We start from the raw sequence: 24,658 nt of genomic DNA on the forward strand, positions 1-24,658 counted from the left end.
TGAAACAGCTTTAGCGGGTAGACCCCGGCCTATCCAAAAAATTTGAAAAATATAAGTCTCAAAGATAATAAATAAATATTTACTGCAAAGGAACAAATCCCATACATTTATATACGTTTTAAAAAAATATTTAAAAAAATAGCCTACTCAAAATTAAAATCCGTTAGCCCCGATAGTGCTAACGAAACAAATTCTATCTTATCTATCTGCTTGCCTGAATGTCTGTTTGGTTATCACTTTTTTTTAACTTTGCTTAAATATATTGATAAAAGTAGGCAAACTTTATCAACTTCATCTGCAGCTTATCAATTGGACTTTTTAATTCCCTTGAATGATATACTAAATTTTTAATTTTAAAATTCCAGCATTCATTGTTTGTATAATCGCCATTTTAGCGCACTGGTTATCACGGACGTAAGCAGCAGGGTTTGTCCAAGTGAGCCCAGCCCGAAAAAACCCGCCGGGTTTTTTCGGGTTGGACCCACCTGAAAAAACCCACTTTAAAACCCACCTGGGTTTTTGACCTTTTTGTTAGTATATTATTGGTACAACTAAGGGGATCACATTGAAATTGATTTTTATCAGATCTTGGACTTTCCTTGGGTGAATTTAGTGATGAGCAAATGCAAGATCAAGACCGGGGTGGTCTTGGTCTTAGTCTTGCACATCCAGTCTTGGTCTTTGGTCTTGCTTGCAAGAGTCTTGCAAGTCTTGCTTTTAACAAATCTTATGTTTTTCAAAGGCAAATTATACTCTGGATATAAGAGATAATAAATTCTATAATATGCCAATAGTAACGGAAATACAACGTTTGTTTCTAAATATAATATAGTTTACCTTCTAGTAAGTATGATGACAGTGTACAACATAGGCGATGACCTTTACTTTATTTTGTTTCAATGGATGCCCACGCTTCATTACTTATAAGACAAATCACAATGTTTCGAATATTTTTATATTTTTTAACAGATGAAACAATCCACTGGTTCCCAAACTGGGGAGGCACCCCTGAGACGCATAAAAGAGAGTTAAGACGGAACAGATTAGTGAAATACCATGAATTGCAAAATTATTTTTTTTACTCTAAAGAAGTCAGATATTTTCTTTCCAACCACGATTAGCTAATCTTTGTACTGAACAAATTTCTAATTGTTTTATTGAGTCTAATATGTACTCTATGGGACAGACATATGGACATTACGCAAAAGTGAGAAAAAATGGAGGCTTTTGAAACATGTACATGAAGAAAAAAGGATAGAATTAACTGGCTTGAAGGGAAAACGAATGAGAAGGTGTTAGAAATAGTAAAAGTAGGAGAGAAAAGAAGGATTTTAGTTGTAATTAAGAGGTGGAAAAGGAACTGGTTGGGACATTTGCTGAGGAGGAACTGTATTATGGGAGACGTGCTAGATTGAATGGTGGAAGGAAAGAGAGGGAGGTGGAGACTGTATTTGGAGGAAGATAGTAAAACAGAAAATTGCTATCGTCAAGACGAAGAGACTAGTTTAATGCCACCATACATCGAAGCTTTTCAGTTCCAGCAAGTAACCTTCCAATAATGGCAGAATAGCTATGATGATGATATTTTTTAGAAATATTGGCCAAAAAAGAGAGAGAGAAAATTAAAATAATAATGATTATTAATCAAACGTCTTAATATTTTAGAATAATTTGAGTGAGACCTGAAAACGACTCAACTGTCTGTCTTTTGTGTAAACTCAATTTATATCAATACTTTTGACCTATATTAGAAATACAAAATAACGGCATCAAACTCCAAGTTATTTGAAGTAATTGTACAAAATCACTCTCACTTGTGAATATGGGTTATTTATTGTTGTATAATGTTATATCGCTGAATCCTCGATGTGGCGTATACCTATGGAGGCTAAACGTTATACTGATAAACCATTATTCAACGTATAAGCATCCGACCATGAAATCAAACTTGTGGTCACATGCACTAAGTTTTTGTCAATGTCATGAAAATGTTATTTCGATATTAAGCACAATTCGATATGAGCACACATTAAAAATTTCCTACGTATACTTAAGCCTCGGAGCCAAGGCCGTACTCATGTAGTCGGCACCTGTGTTGTACGGAATTACTGATGTTCAATACTACATTTCTCTGTAGTTTTGGAAGAGGAACACCACGAACGTGTTTTGAAATGAAACAATATATCTAAAGCCTGTGACAAACATCTTGGCATTTCAGCTAAACGAACAAAACGCAAGCTTTGACTCGACGTTGCCGAGTGCTAAGAGGTGTAGCTATGGCTAAGCAGACGAACTACAGCGCGATCAAGTGGCAGAGGATAGACGTGGATGTGTACGAAATAAACGTGGCAATACCGCTGGCCTATCATTTGTTAGCAGCATTTAAAGGGAACTTGGAGCGCCGCCTTCAAATGCCAAGATGTTTGTCATGCCGTTTAGTTTAAAGTCCCACGATTTTGCACCGAGGCTAAGGGAGACGGTGATTATGAGAAATGAATAAAATGGTGGAATGAAGAAAGTAGGATGAAAGGGAGAACTCGAGAAAACCCACGTGCACGGTGTTTGTCCACCAAAAAGCTGACATGGCGCAATATAGGATCGAACAAGGGACCCCGTACACAAGAGGCAAACGCTCTACCACTGACCCGCTGCGGCCATAACATTTTTTAGTTTACTTTTTGCTTATCCTCTTCTTATGGACACAACTATTCTTCGTATGATTTCCCAAAATCCAATCATGGACTGCAGTAAATGAATCAAATGATGACCAAAGTAAATTAGACACTGAAGTTCTTATACGTTGTAACAATTCATATTATGCTCCCGGTCATCTTCTAAACGCAGGAATGCATCGTAATTGAGCACCAATGATATATTTCTTTGTGTGCAACAAGCTTTGATTAGAATGACACCTGTGTAGTTTGATAACGAGTAATAACTACAGAAAACGGGAACAGCCAATTCAGAAAAAAACATACCGGACCTATATACTACAGGGGCAGCTCTACTCACATAGATAGCATTGCTACTGGGAACACATTCACTCTAGCAAAATTTTTACTGAAGCCAAAAAATTCAAGTAATGATTTTTTACCTTCCGTTTTACATCTATCTAAAAGAGTAAGTAGTATCAGTATTTGTGCAAGACTCTTGCGTAAGAGTCTTAGTCTTGCAGGTATGGTCTTGGTCTTGCACCCCTTGATCTTGGTCTTGCATCGGGATTCCTGGTCTTGGTCTTGCATGCAAGACCAAGACTTTTGCGCTCATCACTAGGCGAATTAGATGCTTTCATGTTAAAGTATACAAAAACATTCAACGTTATACCTATATAAAGTTCTGAATGCATTGAACGGATAAAAAAATCTTACTTTAGCTTGAGATAATTACAAAACAAATTAATGTATGGATTGTGTTTATAGCCTACTTGAAGTAAAATATGCAATTTTATATTTTACAAAATACTTTCCGTGAATAGTGTGCTTGCCAACTCGGCGACACCGGGGGGAGGTTATCCCCCATACATTTGACAAGTTTAAGGCCATAGGTGCCTGTACCAGCAGTAAATATGCAAATACATTTGTATTATTTCATACATTTGATGGTAACACAAGTATTCTTACGTACAATTTTGTTTTCCAACAACAGTAGTGTAGTTCCGTCATTACTTGCTACTTTTCAAATAAGCATTCTGTAGAATCAACACCAGCAATAGCGTAAAAAATTCTTGTCAGATTTCCGAAGACAATGTAGCCCTACTATTTCAAGTGCTGAATTCAAACTTCCGTTCTAGTGGAAGTGTCGATATACAGTAAAGAAAGCTACATTTTCGGGGAAAACACGTCGTGAAAGAAGTGCTCGGGAAATTCCCGCAACTGAATGCACAAAGCATCGGAACTGAATACTTCAACAATAAAACTATTTATTTTAAGCTGGAAGATATTTAATTTCATTTAAGGCAGTTTGAAACACTTACTTTATAAAATGTGAATTATCTCTGTGTTAATTGTTTTAAATTCATTTTCAGGAAAGAACCGTCTTGCTAAGTACTATGGAAATTCCCGTAATTGAACGCCCAAAGTATCGAAAGTGAACTTCAAAAACCATTTATTTTACGCTGTAAAATATTTGCCATGAATGATATCTTTGTTTTGATATATTTGATATTCATATTTGGCGAACGTTACTAAGGCTCCTGGGATGACTTGATCTACACTTGTTCGTTTGTGGGCCTGTACCACACACACACATTACAGGGTACAGCTTTCGGTCTTAAATTTTCAGGGTACAAGCACGAGACACATTAAATTTCCTGTATAGATTTTGGCGGTATACCAATGTAAAATTTCAAAAATGTCGGCAATTTTGTTTTCAAAATAGCGGGTATCCACACTACAAGGCGCAATTTTGGGTCTTTTGAAAATAAATTTTCAGAGTAGAAGCACGAGACACTCTAAATTAGCTGTATATATATTTTGGCGGCCATCCAACGTAAAATTTCAAAATGGCGCCCAGTTTTTCAAAACAGTAGTGAACAGAATATTGTTGCAAGTCGCGACAATGACAATCTTGAAATACAAATAAAATTTTAACACTTTTACCCCAAAGACATTGAAATATTTCGAAAAAACCCAATTAAACCCGAAAAAACCCAATTAAACCCGAAAATACCCGAAAAAACCCATATGGGCCCAGGTGGGTTGGGCTTTTTCAAAAATACCCGGGTTTTTTCAAACCCTGGTAAGCAGGAATTTATTTCGGGTGATTCACAGCTTTTCAAGTAGGGTCAAATTCAATAGGACAAATTGTATTAAAATTTTGTGATGATTTGCAGGGTTGGGAAAAGGAAGTGTCAAAATCTCCAAATAAACTTCAATTAAAAGACACATCAGGCTATGTCACCGCTGTCTATGGAGGAAATTCGTAGCTCGGTTATGTTTTACAGAAAAATGAAGAACATGATGAAGTAAAAATAACTTTTCTTCATCCATCTGGACCATCTGCATCATTCTTATATCCAAGAAACGCTGATGTTCTGTAGATGTTAGCAGAGAACGTTCTAACAAAACTGAATCACGTAACTTCCACTGGAAGAAGTTATGTAAATCTCCTTGAAAGTGATGTATGTCGAACAAATGTGACTGTTTCAAACTTCAAATGATATACACATCCTACTACTTATTGAAGAGTTTTATTATGGACTCATCTATACTCCTTCTTCAACTAAGTGTTCATTATTTTCACAGAAGTGTAAAACATAGCATTCTTGTGTTATTATCCTACGTACAGAATATTCTTGAAAAATCAAGAGTTAGTTTTGAATTATTTTCACAATGAACCCATCATCATCCCAAATTCATATTTTGAAAGGTGTTTTACAAAAATACTATCTATTCATGGAATTAATTTCAAAATTTTAAATTGTGTACTTTTTGAAAAATTTTGAAATAAACTTTTGATTTTAATTTTGAAAAACAAATTCTGTATTAGCCTATATAATGTTGTAAACACAGGAAAGGGTATGAAAAATGCTGTAAAAAGACACCTCAACCAGCTATCTAGATCAATTAGGAAATCTGCAATTCCAATTTCAAAATTCATTGAACATGCTACTTTGGGGATTTTTTTTTTTTTTTCAAATTTTACATAGCCCTATCGTTAATACAGGTTGATATATAAAATTGGAATTTTGTATTTTTCTTAATCTATCTAGATGGCATATATGCACCAAATTTCATTAAAATCTGAGATAGTGAAGTTAAGTCGTTGTGTTGAATTGATATGGAATGACCCCATTAGTAGTTACAGAGTAGTCCTGGAACTTTACTATCAACTTTGTACATGAAGAGAATCATGAAGTATTATTATTATTATTATTATTAATAATAATAATAATAATAATAATAATAATAATAATAATAATAATAATAAGTGAGCTTCGTTTCACTAATTGTTAAATTACAGCAACTTCCAAACTATGCGAATATTGAAACAGATCTATTTACTTCCGGGTGCAATACGGAGATGATACCTGTGAGTAAATTCCTACTACTTCCAGTCATCGTAAAGATATACAGAAGCTTGAATCTCTTCTTAAGGCACTGAATCGAAAGCAAAAAATCGCTTAAATCTTACGCTACCTTTTCTGTTCCATGGCAATAAACGTTAAAACCGGCTGCCACTTCCGTTTTTAATAGAAAGTTAATGTACGAGATGGAACCTATCCTTGGGATAATGAATAGATTTTAAATAAAGTCTCTATACATCCTTTGGTACAGGTACCGTTTTGTTCTACATAAAAGTCAATACTGAAACTGAAAGCACTAGTAAATTTCAACCATCTCAGGTTTTGGAAGAGTATTAACGGGTAACTGTGGTATGTTCTCTTGAGACGTTGAATCGACTTCCAAAAATCGTTTGTAGCTATCTATTACCCATTCTGTTCTATGACATCAACGCTGAAACCGGAAATTAGATTTCTACAACCTGTGGTGTGAATCAGGGTGGAATGATTTAAATCACTTGATTTTTTAAAATAAAAATCGTTGATTTAAATCAAATTCCTAAATAAATTAATTTAAAGTGAAAAATAAATAAAACCCCGTTTCAGTTCTGTTATTTCGATTACGGAAGATAATAATCATAATACAATAAGACTCAAATGTACGTACAACACCGTATGAAAACCAGTGTCATGCAGAGGATGATTAGGGAAAATCCCGTTTTGAACGGGTAACGGGTAAAAAAGTGTCACGTTGATAAACGTTGCTGTACTTTTTCCTAAATGCTTAAGAAACATTGTTTGGGATTGAAATAGGTTAACGATTGGGCGTTAATTCAAAATTCAACCTCAATACTTTCCTTTAAGTGGCATAATTGACATTTAATACTACTTCCTAAGGTTTTTTCTCCAGTTCACGACTTGTATTATACGAGGAGAAAGATTTGATTTAAATAAAAAAAAATCGATTGAAATAAAAAAAAGTCAATAGAAATGATTTTTTTTAAAAGAACATGAATTTTTTTTCACCCTGGTGTGTATAGAGGTTTGCGAGAGTGTGTGTGTGTGTGTGAGAGAGAGAGAGAGAGAGAGACACACACACACAGAAAAATAAACTGCTGAATCGATTCCAAAAACTGCTTTTCGATATCTCTTACCCTTTTTGTGCTATATAAACGAATACTGAAAATATATAAATGAATAATGAAATGAATATTAGCAAATTTCAACTACTTCTGGTTTTGGTACAGTGTTACGGGCAAACTGATTACATTCTACTGAGACGTTGAATCAATCCTCCCCTGCCTCCCCCCTCCAAAAAAATTTTTTTTTTCGCTATCTACTGCCATTCTTGTTTTATGGTGATGAACAAGGAAACCCCGAAATGGTGAATTTCTAACATTTCCGGTTTGGATAGGTTAACGGAGATGGAACCTAATCGCAGGGAACTGAATCAATTCCTAAAAAGCTGCTTCTCGCATCTTCAGTTTTCCTGGAGTGTTACGGTCGATCATAGTATGTTCTCTTGAGACAATAAATCGAGTCAAAGAAAATCCGCTTATCGCGCTATCTATTTTACTTTTGTTCTGTGGCGATCAACGATGAAACACGAAAACAGTTCATTTCTACCACTTCCGTTTTCAATTAAAGGTTAACGGAGGTGACAGGACCTCTTCTTCGGATCTGAATCGTCTGCATAACATCGTTGTTCGAACTCTCTTTCGTTTTCGCTCTGATTACCTGTCGATAGACGGACGGACAGACATAGCCGTTCTATAAGACTTCCGAAACTTATGATTAGCATAATTTTGGAAGCACAATAATAGTAATAAATATATTTAGTTATAATTATTTGAGCTGTCATACCTCCTTTCTCAATCTATCAACTGGCAATTGAAGATACCTCCTTGGATGCTCTGAAGGTTGGCTGTTCTGCGTTGCACCACTGACTTCCGACATTGCTGCTGTAAACTACATTAAAAAATGCAATTAGTATTTACCATAGGATTATAAAAGAATCCATATTTTAAACAAATAACAAAAAAATAAATATTTAACAGTTCGGTTTTGAGGAATCAATGAAATCGGAGAAAATATTCGATGCATCTATTACTAACTGTTCACTAAGTCATTAGCCGCTAATTTCGTCTGCGTTAGATCTATTTTTTAAGGTTTTGTTAGTATATTCTCCCCAACACTTCCAATATTGTTGTAAACCACACGTTTTTTGGAGTTCTAGTACTCAATTGTTGAGAGTATGCTTCTGTAGATGATTAACACGATTTCTCGATTATAAAAAAAACTACCGTTCTATGTCGTTTTATTTCCGATAATAATAACGAAAATTATGCAAGCTTTTCACTGACAGACAGAATAACATCCAATAAAATAATTCTTTCTTATATTTAGAAGTGAGGTCAATCGTGCGGTTCCTGTGGGTTATAAATACACATCTGTTGGTATTCATAGCCAGATTGTGGAGATTCAATTTCAAGGCTACATATAGCGAAGTGATGTCGTGCTTTGAAAGAAGGATGGACAAGTATTGTTATTGACAACCTGGGCACACTTCAACCACTGGCATGAACTGTGCTCGTGTGGATAGATGAACATTACACTCAATATCAGCTGAAGTGGGACTACCATATGGTGGTTTGCAGAACATTTTGGTTAATGTCCTCACATATAGGGAAGAGTATGCGAAATGGGTTCTAGGGACTATCCGAGAACCATAAGACAATCAGGATGGTGACATCGCTGAATATTTTGCAACATTACGCAGCGAAGAACAATAGTGATAAAACAATATTGCATGTGTTTACTCCATCAAGGAGGCAAGTAACCACGGAATGGAAACATGTATCTCTCCCACGTAAGAAATACAAAGTGATTATTTTGTCCAGTGACGTTTTTACGTGGGACGTATCAGGTGTACTACTGATCGATTATCTGGAACAGGGAGTAACCGTAATGCTGAAACGTACTGTACGGCACTTCAGAAGCTGCGGGATGCCATCAGACGAAATCGTACTGGTCTCCGCCGTTGTGTGATTCTTCTGGATGACACCCTATTTTGAACATTACATTACATTTTAACAATTTCCTGTTGCATACAAGAAGAAAATAAGAAGGAACATAGGCTAAACAGAAAACTTGAGTTCATTATGGCTTGCTTATGCAGTATTACGTAATTACAAACTAACATTTTTCCATGTTCTTGAATAGTAGTAGGGATGTAAAGAGGTAAGATTCTCATACATCCTATTACTTACATATTCTTCTTTTTAGATAACAGACATTTCTTCCGTAAATTTGACAAATTTCTATTTACGTAAACTAGGATAGCACGCAATAATAATAACTAAAAACATGCCATCATTGCTCATGTGCATGCCTCGCAACATACAATTGATACAAACTATTAGAAATGTCAATAAAATGTAGACTTTGCCAGATGGTAGTATGAAGAACACTATTTTCATAACACAACATTTTGTAACTGAATAGGCATTAACCAAACGAAAACTAAAAAGCTTATGGTGCAGATTTATTGTACAAGTTGGTTTGTGTTTTTAGTTAATTCGTGGTTAATGAACTGTAGTTTTTATACCGTATCTGTACACCCTGGAGCCACATTCAGTCTTCCTAAAGACAATCTTTACCACTGGTGCAACTCCTCCCTTAAGAAAAACTTTTTAAGGTAATAAGACTGAATTCCTGCTAAAAGAAGTCCCTATTTCATGAATGTAAGAATACCTAATTTCCCTTTGTAAAAGTACAGGGTGTCCGAGAAGTCCTTCCCTGATTACAGAAATTGATAACTCAGGCTAGAAATAAGATAGAAATATGAAACTGGTGTTGAATTGTTTACAAACTATAAAAGTTTTGGTCACATCAGTACACTTCCACATGAGCATCAGTACACTTCACGTGAGACCCTGCGCACCGATTTCTTAGGACTTCTCAGAAAAGACTGCCGCACAGCCTCCTCCGTGTCTGCTGAGGTTCTTGGTCGACCAGACCTCGGAAGGTCAGCAACTGACCCTGTGTTCTTGAACTTCTCATACCAGGCTTTAATGCTCTTGACATCAGGTGGAGTCCTCCCAAATGTTGTCTGGAACTGTCTCTGCACCGTGGTTGGTGATCGTGTCTCATGGTACCACAGGACACACTGTGTCTTTTCCTGGTTGGTTGGCATGGCTTCTTGGGCTTCTTACTTACGTACTACAAACCTAAAACAAAAACAAACAAAAAAAAAAAAATAAAAAAAAATTGAGACTTGGTAAAACAGAACAAACTTAACACAGACAAAAACTTTTATAGTTTGTAAACAATTCAACACCAGTTTCATATTTCTATCTTATTTCTAGCCTGAGTTATCAATTTCTGTAATCAGGGAAGGACTTCTCGGACACCCTGTACTTACATAATACTGTAGTTGAGTATCGTTTATAGTGGTGGTTGGGAGCGAGAAGGTAAGTATTTATTGGGTGCAGTTTTACTATACGGATCCATAGATTGTAAAATGTACAGAAAAATTTAGCAAGACTTTAGTTTGCCCATTTGATGTCGAGAACAGAACCAAACCAACCCCTGCGGGGCTTCTAACCTGTTCCTACTGCTACTACTACTTATACTATGGATCCGTGTAATAAAACTGTACGATTTATTGTTTTCGTTATTTCTGAATAGTGTAGTTTGCACCACTTAACAGTTGGAAGGTACTAATTTTTCGAAGTAATACAATACAAACGAATATGTATCTCGCGAAAAGCAAAAAATAAATAAAAATAAGAAATATTTGTGTTCAACAGTTAAGAATAAACGACAGAAAGGAAAGACGAGTAATTCTAGGAGGGATGCAATAAAATAACAACAAATAAATAACAATAAAACGTTAAAAACGGATTTGTGTGTGTCTATTCCGGGGCCGCCATCTGCGGAAGGGTAATAGTTAAGAACAGCTACTTCTTATCTCCCGTGCACGAGGATACATCTTACTGTTGCACTACCTAAACACGCTAAGTACAAGGGCAAGAACTCAGTCTATTACCTACTTTTTAACATCCTAGATAGTCAATGAATAATGCCTGAAAGTATGGCGTTTCTCATCCTTCCCTAAATGGGAAGTACGGCTCCTTAACTATAACCCTGCACCACTTTTAATACAGATGACGGTAATAGTTAAGAACAGCTACTTCTCATCTCCCGTGCACGAGGATACATCTTACTGTTGCACTACCTAAACACCCTAAGTACAAGGGCAAGAACTCAGTCTATTACCTACTTTTTAACATCCTAGATAGTCAATGAATAATTCCTGAAAGTATGGCGTTTCTTGTCCTTCCCTAAATGGGAAGTACGGCTCCTTAACTATAACCCAGATGACTTAAGTTTTTACACAATAAAATGTCAATTGTAATCTGACATAACAAAAGCACAATCAAATGTTAACGCCGAAACCTTATCTAACCCTCATTAACAACCGTTCGATAATCAGTATAGTTCACAAAAGGTCTAGACTTTTGCAACAATAATGAACTTTGTACTTACGTATAGCTCCTGATAAGAAGCATACCGTATATTCAGGTTAACTAACGTTTGTCTTCCGTCGGGTATCTGGGTACAATGTCGTTATTCAACTTATTTGTCAAGGACGAACTTAAGAAAGAGTGGAAAATTAATACGTCAATTGTCAACGTAACATTATTTGTCAATTATTGAAATTGTATCAATTTGATTTTATCTATTGAATTAATTTTCTGACTTATGTTTTGAACGGCTGCATTATGATACACTTGACATGGAAAAGGAACAGACCCACTTACATAATACACGAATAGCTCATTGCATTTACTCTTTATGTTTACGGACATTCCAACTAACACATCAAGGACAAATTACAGAACCGTCTACATACCTTGTTTGTGAATGCTCAAAATGCGACAACGATTAATAAATAACACCCTTATATTTTTCGCGGATATACTAAACAGTACACCCACGATTGTTTCCCAACCCACGACAACGTAAACAAACACACCACGCATACAAAAACGTCTCACATCTGCCTGCACATACGATTGCGAAACATATCCTATGATAGAAATGTTTATCGCCTTTGACCGTAAAATCCTAACCAATCATGTTGACTAGTACATCTTTTCAAACACCATTCAGCCAATCGCTCCTATTTTTGTTTCACATATAGGTTTTGATGTAAACTGTTAAAGAGCAAGCTTGCTTCGCTGTGGGTGGTGAGAAGGAAACAGCTGAGACTTCAAAAACAACACGGATTTTAAACAGAGTATTAAGTATTTTTTGGTATCTTTTATTGCATTTGTACTTTGGTTTGATTTGTTTTCTTGGTACAAACAGTAGTAGTAATCTTTTTTATTTGAATCTCACAATAGAGTTTTCTTAGATTTATGAGATTAACATAACAACGCTTATTTGTTACATCGGGTAAAAATGAAATTTAAATCTATGATGAATTTCACAGAATAAGTAATTGTGCACTGAATAAATGTGCAAGTATTTACGGTAGAGACGACTCACATAGAATATATATATGTATATTAGTAAGAATTTTGTGTGAGTCGTTTCCTTTTACGCATGTAACTTCATTTAAAAAAACATAATATCATTCATAATCGCGATTTAGCTACAGTACATGAAAACTAAATGCTTGGCCGGTGCAGTGCAGTGCATGTAGAAAGTACAGATACAAGGTGTAACATGTCAATAAGATTTGTGTGTCTAAAACAAGTACTTTAAGCATAGTTTAAAAGTGTACAGTACACGTTTACTCTGTGAAGGCCATCAGAAATACGTATGTATATAGGGTAAGCCGAAAGCCTCACTGCTCCCTATGTATGTTTCGAATAATCCTTGATGAATTAGAAATAAATTAAGGGTGTGCAGGTCAAGTTTAGGCTACTCGGCCCCACTTAGCATAAATTAAATTCAATGAGACCGCCAGAAGTAATTGTTGAAAAGTTAGAAGTCTTTTACGGGCCTATGTTTAGCAGGAGTCCAGCTCTTTTTCTTTCTAAAAAAAAAGTCACAATTTTGGTAATTTCTGTTCATATTAGGCCTAACTTAGGTAAAGTTAGGTTAGGTCAGCTTAGGTTAGTTTATGTTACCGTGTTTTATGTTAGTGTAGGGATCCAGCATAATTTTCCAAAAAATGATATAATTTCGCTTATTTCTAAAAATATTAGGTTACTTTAGGTTTCTTTGGGTTAGATTAGGTTACATTATGTTACGTCTAAATACTTGCATCATTCATTTCTCCGTAAATTTTGTGTTTTTTTACGTGCTTCTGGATCCCTTCTGTTAAACATACTCCCTTTTACGATTTGCGTATAAATTCAGTGTCTGGGTGTATGGCATAAAAGCTGCAGTACAAAAATCACAAATGATAAACTTTCGTCGATCTTGCACGGAATACCAAAAGCGGGTTTTTGACAGATGTTGAAATTCCTGCATATGGATAATTATTGTCAACTCTACGTGGAAGAACCTTCAAAGGAACTGACTCGTCTTTGGGAACCAATGTTTTATTTTTTGGAGTGTGCGCATTAATCCAAGTTTCATCCATGTAAACAATAGTTAGGCCACTTGTTGGTACGCGTTTCATGGTTCTTACAAATTCATTCAGAGTATTAACGATAATATCCCCTCTCTCAATCAACAGTTATCTCCCCTGATTGTTTTTCTTGTATACACATCCCACCTGTTTTGTTACTTGCCTGAAGCTCCATAGCGAACTAAAGAACCAAATTAGAGGCATTTCTGTTGCGTCTGTAAATTTCTGCCGTACTTGGAATTACTCCCTCTATTTATGTATTTCGGAAGCTTTTTGCCTAATGATATTTTTATAAACATCTGCAGTAGATTTTTCTGTATTTCCAGAGTTCGCAATGGCGAATTACATTCTTCAGCCTGGGGGCCGCGGTGGCTCAGTGGTAGAGCGTTCACCTCTGGTGCATGGGGTTCCGGGTTCAAACCCTGCTCCCGCCAATTGAACTTTGTGATGGACAAACACCGTGTGCGTGGGTTTTCTCGGGGTTCTCCCGTTTCCTCCCACTGTCTTCATTCTACCATTTCATTCATTTCTCATAATCACCGTCTCCTTTAGCCTAACCGGCATAACCGTAGGACGTAAAACTTAAAGATTTCATTTCATTTCATTCTTCAACCTCTTCTTCGTCAGTGACAAACATATGCAACATATGCACTGTCCTTTTCGAAACATTCATAGCTTTAGCCGTTCGATCCATGACACTGTTAAAAATTGCTTATTATTTCGAGCAACATCAAACTCCTCAAGCAACATCAACCCCACATCAAACTAAGTTTCACCGTTAAATTGTTATGTCTTTTTTCCCGTAACGTGCCTGATTTTACTGTATATTTATAACAGTATGGATTGGCTTGGATTTTTAAACCAACCCTCGTATTTCCCCAGCGTCAATTTTTAGAAATATAATGCAATCAGCCAGCAGTTGGAGGAGAACAATGCTTAAGAATTTGTCACCCAAAAGGTGCCTCACTTATCCAGACAGCTCTGCTTCCTCCCGTCAGCCCATATTTGGAGGAAAAAATTTAGCTACCCTTGAGAGAAACGCCCACGCACAAGTCCTCATGACGATGACAGAGTTTTACGTGACAATGTGAAGTCTATCAATAATCGTCGATTGTATAACTTATTGGAACAATCAGTGTTTTTAATGTGATTTCTATTAACCTATAGACCATTCATTATATATTATTAGCAATATAATAACGTAAAAACTTAATGTTCTCTACGAACTATATTCTAGTTTTGTCAGTGTATTCTTGCGCTACTAACTGGCAACTATGTGAAGAGGGAAGAGAAGTGTGTATTTTCCTAGCCACCATGTGAAGCACAAGGTACCAAGTTTCTGTCTTCACTTAAAGTATAAAATAATTTGTGGAACACAACGTTCGAATATAAACAAACAAATTAGTGTCTTTTCACGTACTAGTGAATAATGAAAATCAATCAATTGAGTTGAATACTTTATAATAGTGCTACACCAAATTTGTATATTTAACAGTGGAGATACTGTGAAATCAATTATGTCTTTTATCGTATTATGGTAATGAACATCTTCACAGTTAAAATCAACGAAGAAACTTCTCTTTGATTCGTCTTGCATTGTAGAAATGAAACCATGGATGTTCGTCGTTACGTCCGTCTATATCGTCATGCGCGGTTCGTGTCGTTCCGAAATCTTTGGGCCAATACATCGTCAAGTAAAATATTATCCATAATTTGCAAATGTTATTATTGTTGAATCATATGTAATTCGTACAGTGAAAGTGAATGATAATATAGTGCTAATTTAAAATTCTTGTTATTATTCATAAAAGTGAAAAGTGCTAACCAGATGTGTTTAATAAGTTTTCTTTTAGCGGTTCAAATGTGTACCAGATAAAGTATACACGGCATAAAGTGTTTGTCAGAAGGTAAGGTATCAATAAGCGGTGAAGGACAAATATTACTTTCGTCTCCCACTATCCATCTGGCGTAAATCACGCATGGCTATCCTACCTTGCACTTTTCTACAGGTATTGATCAGCGTAACTTGGAGTTGACGCAATAGCGATGGTGGGTAAACGGCTTATGCCTCTGATGTTTAACGCCCGAATCCCAGGACCGTAGGAGTGAGAATATTTGTTTACTTACCAGTTCTTTATTGGATCTGTTAGTCTTTTACAAATGAATGATGTTCTTCAGAAGACTCCAAAAGAGATCCATGGTTCGAATTCCAATAGTATCATATCTGGCTCGCGTTACGTAAACAAACTCCTCTTATAAAACAGGAACAAACGGTAGTCGAACCCAACTCCTTCATATATTATACTTATCTTCGTACTATATAAATTCCAAACTTAACTCTTTTATCGTGATTTCTTTATATGTTTTCCGTGATAAGACGCCTGTGTAGTGCCGTTGAAATTGTTGGGATAGATAAATATTTCCTTCATTTATTAGACGGAACTAAAAATACATGTTTTATCGTCTAGGTATATTTTTCGTTCTCATCTTCTCACATAATATAAGTTAGTTCTTTTTATTTATTTCTTTGTATTATTATTATTTATTTTCAAATCGCTTCAAACTATTTCCTAGTGGCGTTTGCGAGTCTGAGCATGCTCTGACTTCTTTCATCCATTGGTAAATCAGATGAAGAGGTTAGGACAGCCATAATGCGTTTGCTTCTTGTTCAAATTGTGTGCGAAAATGTTCAAGATTATCGAACGACCCTCCGACTGTGAGGTGAGGTCCGTGATTCACTTCTTGAATGCAACAGTGGCAGACATTGATCGCCAACTGTGTGAGATATATGAAGTAGATGTGACTAATACGATAATCATTAGGAAATAGGTCAGGAAGTTCAGTTAAAGTCATGATAATGTGCATGGTGAGTTGCGAAACGGTCGACCGTCTCGACCACGGATAATTTGATGCGTATATAGTAGCGTTCCATTTTTTACAGCATTCACGGTCAGTCCTTTACAAAATTGTGATAAAACCCTTAGGATTTCGGAAATTGTGTACACAATGGTTGTCAGAACATCTTTCTGCAGAAAACGACAGACGAATCTTGCACTGCCTTTACATTTCTCAAATCATATCCAGAGAAAGATGGTGAGTTTTTAAGTTTGTCCGTAGCAAGTGATGAGATAAATGTTACACATCATTCCTGAATCAAAGCAGCAATCGATAGAGATTCAATCATTGTCCACCCGCAGACTTATGTGCACGGTTTTCTGGGGCAGGCAAGGCGTTTTGTTCTTTGAATTCTTGCCCAGAAATGAAACGAGCAACAAAGACACGTTACTGTGCGACTCCGCGCAAACTACGTCGTGCAATGCATAACAAAGGGAGTGGAAACTTCTCGCGTGGAATTGTCTTGGTTCATGATAATGCAAAATGACACACAGCCAAACCCAAGACCTCATCGTATCATTTGATGGAAACAGTCTGACCATCCTCCCTAGAGCTCTGACTTACCACCAACCTATTTTCACCTGTTTCTTCATCTGAAGAAGTTTCTCGGTGGCGAAATTTTAATGAAGATGATGATCTGAAGGAAACAGTGCAGACTTGACTGTTATCACAGGCGGCGTGTTTAATGGCGAAAACTACGTGAAAAAATCATGGCTTAAGGTGTGAGGTATTCTGTTGAAATGAAATGTTTTGCAGGTAGTGTTCAGTTTATTTTTAAAACAGTGCCGGCATTTATTTTGGAAACGCTGCTCGTAATGTTAATGTCTTTTCTGGATTTGTTGGAAAGTATCGTGGATTCTATGCAGAGAGTTGCATCGACGTGAAATAGGTTGTAAATTAAACATGATAATTTAAAATTTTGAACTTTACAGCACTGTAATATTAAAGCTTCACAAACAGCAAATAGCTAGTCTATTACAAGATGGCGACGATTCAAAAAGCTGCAGAGTGTTCTGCGGCTTGTAGAATTTAAGTCGTAAGTTGCGCAAGCTACAAAAACGAAGTTAGTTTAAAAAAAAAAAGAAGAAGAAAGTTACGAATAACAGAACATTAAAATACGGGTTGAGAATTTAAAAAAAACTGAAGATGTTGTTGCTTCACCACGTGAGGGTAGATCTGCAGCTAGATGAAACGGCGAAAGCAATGAAGTGCGCTCAGGAGCCTCACAAAACATTCGTCTGAAAATGGGCTGCAGAATAAGAGTTAGTGTCAGTACAGACGAGATACTGTATTTCCTGTTTACTTTCAACAATACAGGATCTCCTTTCATCATTCACGTTTACTAAAATGTGAAAAAAAAAAAAAAAAAAAAAGAGGAGAGAGAAACAACATTATTATATTGGCAATTTTAGTCCTATTTGTGCGGTAAAATAACCACTGTTTCCCACATTCTTATTACCTTACACGGGCTGTCAGAAAGTTTTAATTATCACCATAAACTAATTGAACAGACTATTGAGCTTTATGTCTTCAAGTTTTCCCTACATAGTCTCCTACAGAGTTACACATTTTCCCCATCGTTTTTTGAACTGTTGAAGACTGTCATTGTAGAACTCTACACATTGTATGAAAACCCATTGCTCTACCTTCATTATAGGTCATCTATGTTGTCAGAATGGCGACCCCGAAGTGGAAACAGGAAGAAGTCGCTTGGTGCCAGATTAGAAGAATAGAGTGGGCATGGTAATATTTCAATGCTACATCTAACAGCTTCCACTGATGCTGGTTGGGATCCATGAGCAGGTGCATTTCTATAAGAAGACTCACCGTTTGTGAGCATACAGCATCTCGTTACTTACCCAGAAGGGAGCAGGAGTATGTACCAGTGTTAGTACCACCTTTCTGAAAGTAATTTGTACGGATGACCCCACGACAGTCCCAGACCTTCCCGGTAGACTTTTGCATCTTTGCCTTTTTGAAGTAAGGTGAGGAGGAGTACTTATACTCCGTGCGTTTTTTTCTTACGATCATATAGATAGATCCAACATTCCTCCATAGTTATCAGACGGGCATCATCCTCATCTTGCTTCAAAAGATTCAACAAGTTATTTGACATGTCAGTCCGTGTTTGTCTCTGAAGAAGAGTAAGCAAACATGAACCGAAAGTACTGATACTTTAGTAGAACTATTTTCCACACTCCACCATAATTGAGTCCACTTAGCTGCATGATGTTATGGATGGTTATTCGTTGGTTTTCCAGCATCAACACTTAGATTTTTTTCACTGTGGCATTGTCATCCGGATGACTCTTGGTTCATCTCTAAAGGACATGTGACATGTTTGGAAATTCCTCTTCTACCTCACGAGAGGGTCATAAGGTGGGCAACCATCACCATACAGAATCTTCATTCCATCATCAATTTACTGGAGGCGCTGTAACAATTTAGATACAGGTAATCGCGATACGAGCTTCTGTCTTCTACATTTTGCACCTTACTGACAACTAGTACCATTTTAAAAAAAAAGTAAATGAGATGCATGAATAATTTTCACTAAATCATACATGTAAGGTCTACTGTCTACACAGGCCATTAGGTGAGAATCACTCAAGAACTTCTGGGGGATAAGTAAAATTTTCCGATACCCTCTGAGTTGTTTAGTGAATCACATAGATCATATATATTAGCTTTTTCTTTAAGCTAATGTCTAGAAGAATATTTTGGCGAAAAGTAAAGTGGTAGCAGGCAACCCATTTCTTCTGCAGGATCCCAACTTTTTATTCATTTATGTATTTATTATTTTTGGGGCGGAAGTTAACACAAAATAAAATATACTTGACATAAAAGTGGATATTTGTATGGTTATTTAGAACATTTCAAATATATTGTCACCATACAGTTTTGAGTTTCCGACAACGGAACAATTTGTTTGGATATCAGTGGCGCCTAGTTGGAGCTCGGGCGTGAACAGGTGTACGTCAGTCGTCGTAGAAATCCGAATGTTAAGAAACATTTTACTATTTATATATATTAAAATGAATGTGACTATGTCTATGACTTCATAACTCTTGAACCACCGGACAGATCTCGATCAAATTTTCAACATTATGAGGTTCGGGTTTGGAATATTTTTTATTATTTCACTTTGACGGTGTAACTTAGAGGAGGGGGAGATATTTAAATGATCGAAAATAACCGATATTAGTGTTGAATCCATAGTATTCTGGGTTGCTGAGATGAATAGTGACACTTCTGATGCCGTTTAACCTTAAGTACTCTCGCGGGGTGTTCACAGACCCCGAACCAGGTAACTTTTGTGTTGCTAGCCAAAAGTCGTGATGAAAAAATATTAAAAAAATGTCTCAAAACGAGTTCAAAAAATCTGATTGCAGCAAATACTTTTAAAAACATGTCTAGAGTTATGCTACATTGTCTTAATTATTTTAAAAAATATGTTTTAGTGTAATAAAACAAATATCAATTTGGGGGTCTACTGGGCCTCCGCGCGAGTACTAGTGTTAAAAAAGGGCGCGAATACTTACAGGTTAAATCCAAATTCAGCTCTATAACTTGGGGAGGGTATATATATATATATATATATATATATATATATATACAGGGTGTTTCAAAACAATACCGACAAGGTTTGGGAGGTGGGAGGTGTATATATACAAATGATCGAAAATTACTGATATGACGAACATTGACATTTCTGATGCAGTTTAAATCTAAAATCAGCCTCTTATGTCCAGAATGAAAATTCTCCCCGTGCGAAAAACGATATTCTGCTAGTTTATAATAAATTGAAAATTGTATTTATCTTAAATTATGTATGTATTATAATTTTTACCCTTTCAACTGAAATATAGAAAGGACTAATAAGGTAAATAAATTTTCATTTTGTTATAAGTAAACGTATACGAGTGCATACAACAGTATGAAAATATAGTTTCACTAATTGCTTTATGTTGAACTTCATCGTTTGGAATTCATGACGCTCTCAGATTCGGCGTGACTTCAGAGATACCGAGAACTATGAGTTAAGTTTATTGCGTCTAAATTTTAAATTTACCTGCGAAAGTTAAAATTATATAATTTTTGTTATTTTATATTATTATTTTTATTACTTGACAGATCAATAAGGATGGTGCATAAGAAGTCGGAATATAGATTGCAGTTCCATATGTTGGCAAATGATATAAGAAAACAAATATGGCAAGAGAATATCCAGTTTAGGTACAGTAAGTTAGTTTTCTGTATTATGTAAGTTACTCCTAAGTATATTAATAGTATTCTGCCTTGAAGTAAAATAGTGTCTTGTTGCATGAGCAGATAGTTGTTTGTTTCCTGGTTAGTGTGGGGCTTTTCGTGCCACGTTTACATGGTAGAAGTTGGTACCTGTAGTAACTGTAGATCATAAAGTATGAATTTAAGCTACTTTCCTCATATATGTTTATTTATTTCGTATTTTAGCATTTGTTTGTGGAAATAGTTACGTTATACTTTTCTCTTCCTTTCGTTTTCGTATATTAAATATTTACATAGACCAAGAAAAAAAAACGTTTTACTCAAGTGTCCAGTGGAGATTTCTGGGAGAATTTTCTCCCCCTAGCTTGTAGCGATAAAATTTTAATTTTTACCGGCATGATTTACCTCAACGGCCGCCACTGCAAAACCCAAAATTTTCATCGTTTTTCAATTGATTATAATGTACAATTTTCTACGGTCTCAGATTGAGGTCTTGATGTTGGTTTTTAGTCAATTATTATTTTAAATTATGTTTATCAAATCAGTGGAAGGACTTGAAGTGGTCGTGTGTTTATCACGTTTGTTTTTAGGGTGCGTGGCTCTTGGCTTGGTTCTTGTATATTGATCCTTATCTCCATTGCCATATAGATAGGGTGACCATAAAATTTTCAGCTGAAAACGGGACAGGTTCTGGTTTTTCAAATATTATGAGAAATGAGATACATGTCAGTGCGTATATTAATTCCTGTTTATCTTAGCGGTACCTAATACATTTATATTGTAATATAACATAATATATGTAAGCTATAAAATATAAACAGCATTTAATTTGGAATGTAGTAGGACATGATGCTATCTGTGTATATTCTTTTGCCTTAGCTCGAATCCTTGATATTACATTGGGTGAGAAGTCGTCTCTTAAACTGAAGAATGCCAGAAGTATTTCTCAAAAGAACCTATCTTCTGGAGAATGGCTTTAGTCAAATCAATAGGTCAAGGAATTCGATACTTATGAAAAAGGAAAGATACGTTAAAGTTTGTTCAACAAACAGGTAACTGATCTGTGAACTATAGATCATGTTTAATGTAGGGAATTTCAGTTCAATTCTTGCCTCTTTGTTATTATTAATTATACAGATACACAAATACAAGTTCTGTGCACTGTACCCCAGGATATGGATTCGATGTATTGTTTTACATAGAGACGGGCCGCGGTGGCTCATGGTAGAGCGTTCACCTCTGGTGCTTGGGGTCCCGGGTTCGATCCCAGCCCCCGCCAAGTGAACTTTGTGGTGGACAAACACCGTGTGCGTGGGTTTTCTCGGGGTTCTCCCGTTTCCTCCCACTTCCTTCATTCCACCATTTCATTCATTAGTCATTATCACCGTCTCCTTTAGCCTAACCGGCATAACCGTGGGACGTAAAACTCAAAGATTTCATTTTTTTTTTCATTTTTGTTTTACATAGAATCCAAATTTCAAGACCCCAGGACGATTGGCCGTGTCAATTTTTTTGTTATGGGCGAAAAATTTGAGCGATTTTGGATAGGGACGATACACGTAACAAGGCAATACAAAAAACGAAAGTTCTGTGCAGCGGACTCCAGGATATGGATTCGATGTATTTTGATACACAGAATCCAAATTTCGAAACCCCAGGACGATTTGACCGTGCCATTCTTTTATGGGCGAAACAATTTGAGTGATTTTAAATAGAGAGGACACACTTTTTCGCCCACAAACAAAATCGACATGGTCAATCGTCTTGAGGTTCTGAAATTTAGATTCTGTGTAACAAAATACATCAAATGCATACTCTGGGGTCCGGTGCACAGAACTTTTTTTTTTCTGTGTGGCTCTGTTATTAAAGGTACTGGCTTTGTTATTTACTTCTTTCACTTGCTTAAAACGGGACAAATACAACTTTTTCCATCTGTTGACGGGACGGCAGGAATACACTCTTATATATATATATATATATATATATATATATATATATATATATATATATACAGGGTGGTAGATAACTCCACCGACAAACTTTGGGAAGTGATTCCTTATATGAAATGAAAGAAAAAAGTTCTAATAAACATGGGACGAAAAACGTCTCTTTTCAGAGTTATGAACCGCCGAAAATAAACGCTCTGCCTTAGAAACTGCAGGACCGATCCCAAGCGGTTTAAGGAATTACAAAGGAACTATTATGCGCTCTATCTAAATATCCATGTTATACCGTGGTCCGTTATCGGCGTAACTAACTGTAAAAAGGAAGTTGAGGTATAGTGATACTTTTTTAAGTACTAATGGCGCGTTCTTTTCGCCGATAACGGAGGATGTTAAAACATAGATATTTAGATAAATCGCACATTAGTTCCTCTGTAATTCCTTGAACCGCTTGGGATAGGTCCTATAGTTTCTACGGCAGGGCGTTTCGGAACATGATTTTTCGAATTTTCAGCGGTTCATAACTCTGAAAGGAGACGGTTTTCGACCTATGTTCATCAGAACTTTTTTCTTTCATTTCATTTAAGAAATCACCTCCCAAAGTTTGTCGGTGGAGTTACCTACACCCTGTATATACTGTATATAGTGTTTTATTTCTGACGGTACTCTACGGTACGGCATACCGGTATCTTTTTACTGAGAACGTAGTCTGTTTTAAAAAAGGTTTGACAAGAAACTTCGAAAATATCAAATAGTAAATAAAAATTTTTATTGAAAAATAGAGTTTTCATTGTTTTCCTTTCTTTTCTCCTAGGGAAAGAGCTGCGAATCTTTGTTCCTTCTTGAAGTCAGTTAATTGTATTTAGGGACTAGAAATATTTTAGCCCTTTTGTCTTTCGCTGTCTGGCACGTCTCGCGCCTTCCTTTTTCATTGCTTTTCCGCACGGTAATATAAACCATAAAGGCGATGAACCTTCCAGATTTTTTTCTCTGAAAGGACTGACCTCCCACAACAAGATAATCCCAAAAAATTTGTCGCTGAAGTTCGACTAAACTGAAAGCCAGTACAGAAATTCTGTTGGGACTCCACCTTTATACTTTCTCCACAGAGGAGCCTTTGTTCTGTTCCTATTTTAATCTATCCAATTAATTGATTTTATTCGTTATTAGGAAGAGAATTAAGTGAAAACATCCCCTATTTTTTTTTTCTCGCAAAGTTTATCCATTAATTTAGAAGAGGTTTGTAAAACATTTTGGTAGCATGATTAATATTCTGAAGAACATTATGTGAACAAGATATGTGTGTTATTGAAATTCAGTATTTGAGGAACTCCTGATGCCTTTTGAAAACAAATAATAGCAGCTTACTTTCTCCCGTTTGCAAAAGGAAAAAAAAAAGCAAGGAACAAATCACTAAGAAATATTAATTATCATTACGTTTATTGTATCATAAAATTAAGATGTAAGAATCAAACATTTTTAAAGCATCTTTATATGAATTACGTGTTTCGTTACAAGAGTGCAGTGATATGCTACTGGACATTATTATCATTAATAATAATAATAATAATAATAATAATAATAATAATCTATATATATAAAAGAGAACGTACAATTTTTTGTCCGCTCATCACGCTAATACGGCTGAACCAATTTCTTTCATTTTTGGGGGGTTATTAGGATTTGGACCCTAGATGGTTTTTATCATATCACTTTAATTTTTAATTACCAGTGTCTTGAGATAATTGACCATTCAGGTGTCCATAACGTACAAATCCTTTGTTATTAGTTCATCATAGGTAAAAATAAACGTATTTATATGCAACCCGCATGACCGTGTCACTCGGCGGGTTAACATAAATGACAGGCGATATACAGCGGAAAATAGCTTGAATCTTCTGTTTAAAATTTTTTAATTGATTTGCTTATTTTTACAGACACTTTTACAATATGCCAGCACCGGGATGACCGCAGCGAAGCGGG

The 24,658-nt window shown here is 35.9% G+C and overlaps 2 protein-coding genes across 9 annotated transcripts in view; one reads left to right on the forward strand and one right to left on the reverse strand.

The window, feature by feature from the left end:
• Positions 1 to 12,087, reverse strand: part of LOC145664271 (uncharacterized) — a 53,721-nt gene extending 41,634 nt beyond the window's left edge. The window contains exons 1-2 of one of the 4 annotated variants that reach the window (XM_081730795.1): positions 11,919 to 12,087; positions 7,865 to 7,969 (exon numbers count right to left, since the gene is read on the reverse strand). In XM_081730795.1, the coding sequence (XP_081586921.1) occupies positions 7,865 to 7,957 (93 nt within the window). In that variant the 5' untranslated portion in view covers positions 7,958 to 7,969; positions 11,919 to 12,087. Of the gene's footprint in view, positions 1 to 7,864; positions 7,970 to 11,551; positions 11,842 to 11,918 lie in introns of those variants that run through there. The other 3 variants (XM_081730796.1, XM_081730793.1, XM_081730794.1) reach the window with 3 other exon arrangements.
• Positions 12,088 to 12,178: 91 nt separating this feature from the next.
• LOC145664272 (uncharacterized) overlaps positions 12,179 to 24,658 on the forward strand; it is a 92,604-nt gene continuing 80,124 nt past the window's right edge. The window contains exons 1-3 of one of the 5 annotated variants that reach the window (XM_081730797.1): positions 12,226 to 12,305; positions 18,142 to 18,371; positions 20,619 to 20,720. In XM_081730797.1, the coding sequence (XP_081586923.1) occupies positions 18,280 to 18,371; positions 20,619 to 20,720 (194 nt within the window). In that variant the 5' untranslated portion in view covers positions 12,226 to 12,305; positions 18,142 to 18,279. Of the gene's footprint in view, positions 12,323 to 18,141; positions 18,372 to 20,618; positions 20,721 to 24,658 lie in introns of all 5 variants that reach the window. The other 4 variants (XM_081730798.1, XM_081730799.1, XM_081730801.1 and 1 more) reach the window with 4 other exon arrangements.

The sequence above is a fragment of the Thermobia domestica genome, chromosome 11, assembly GCF_964235325.1.
Source record: "Thermobia domestica chromosome 11, izTheDome1.hap1.1, whole genome shotgun sequence".
Classification (NCBI taxonomy): domain Eukaryota; kingdom Metazoa; phylum Arthropoda; class Insecta; order Zygentoma; family Lepismatidae; genus Thermobia; species Thermobia domestica.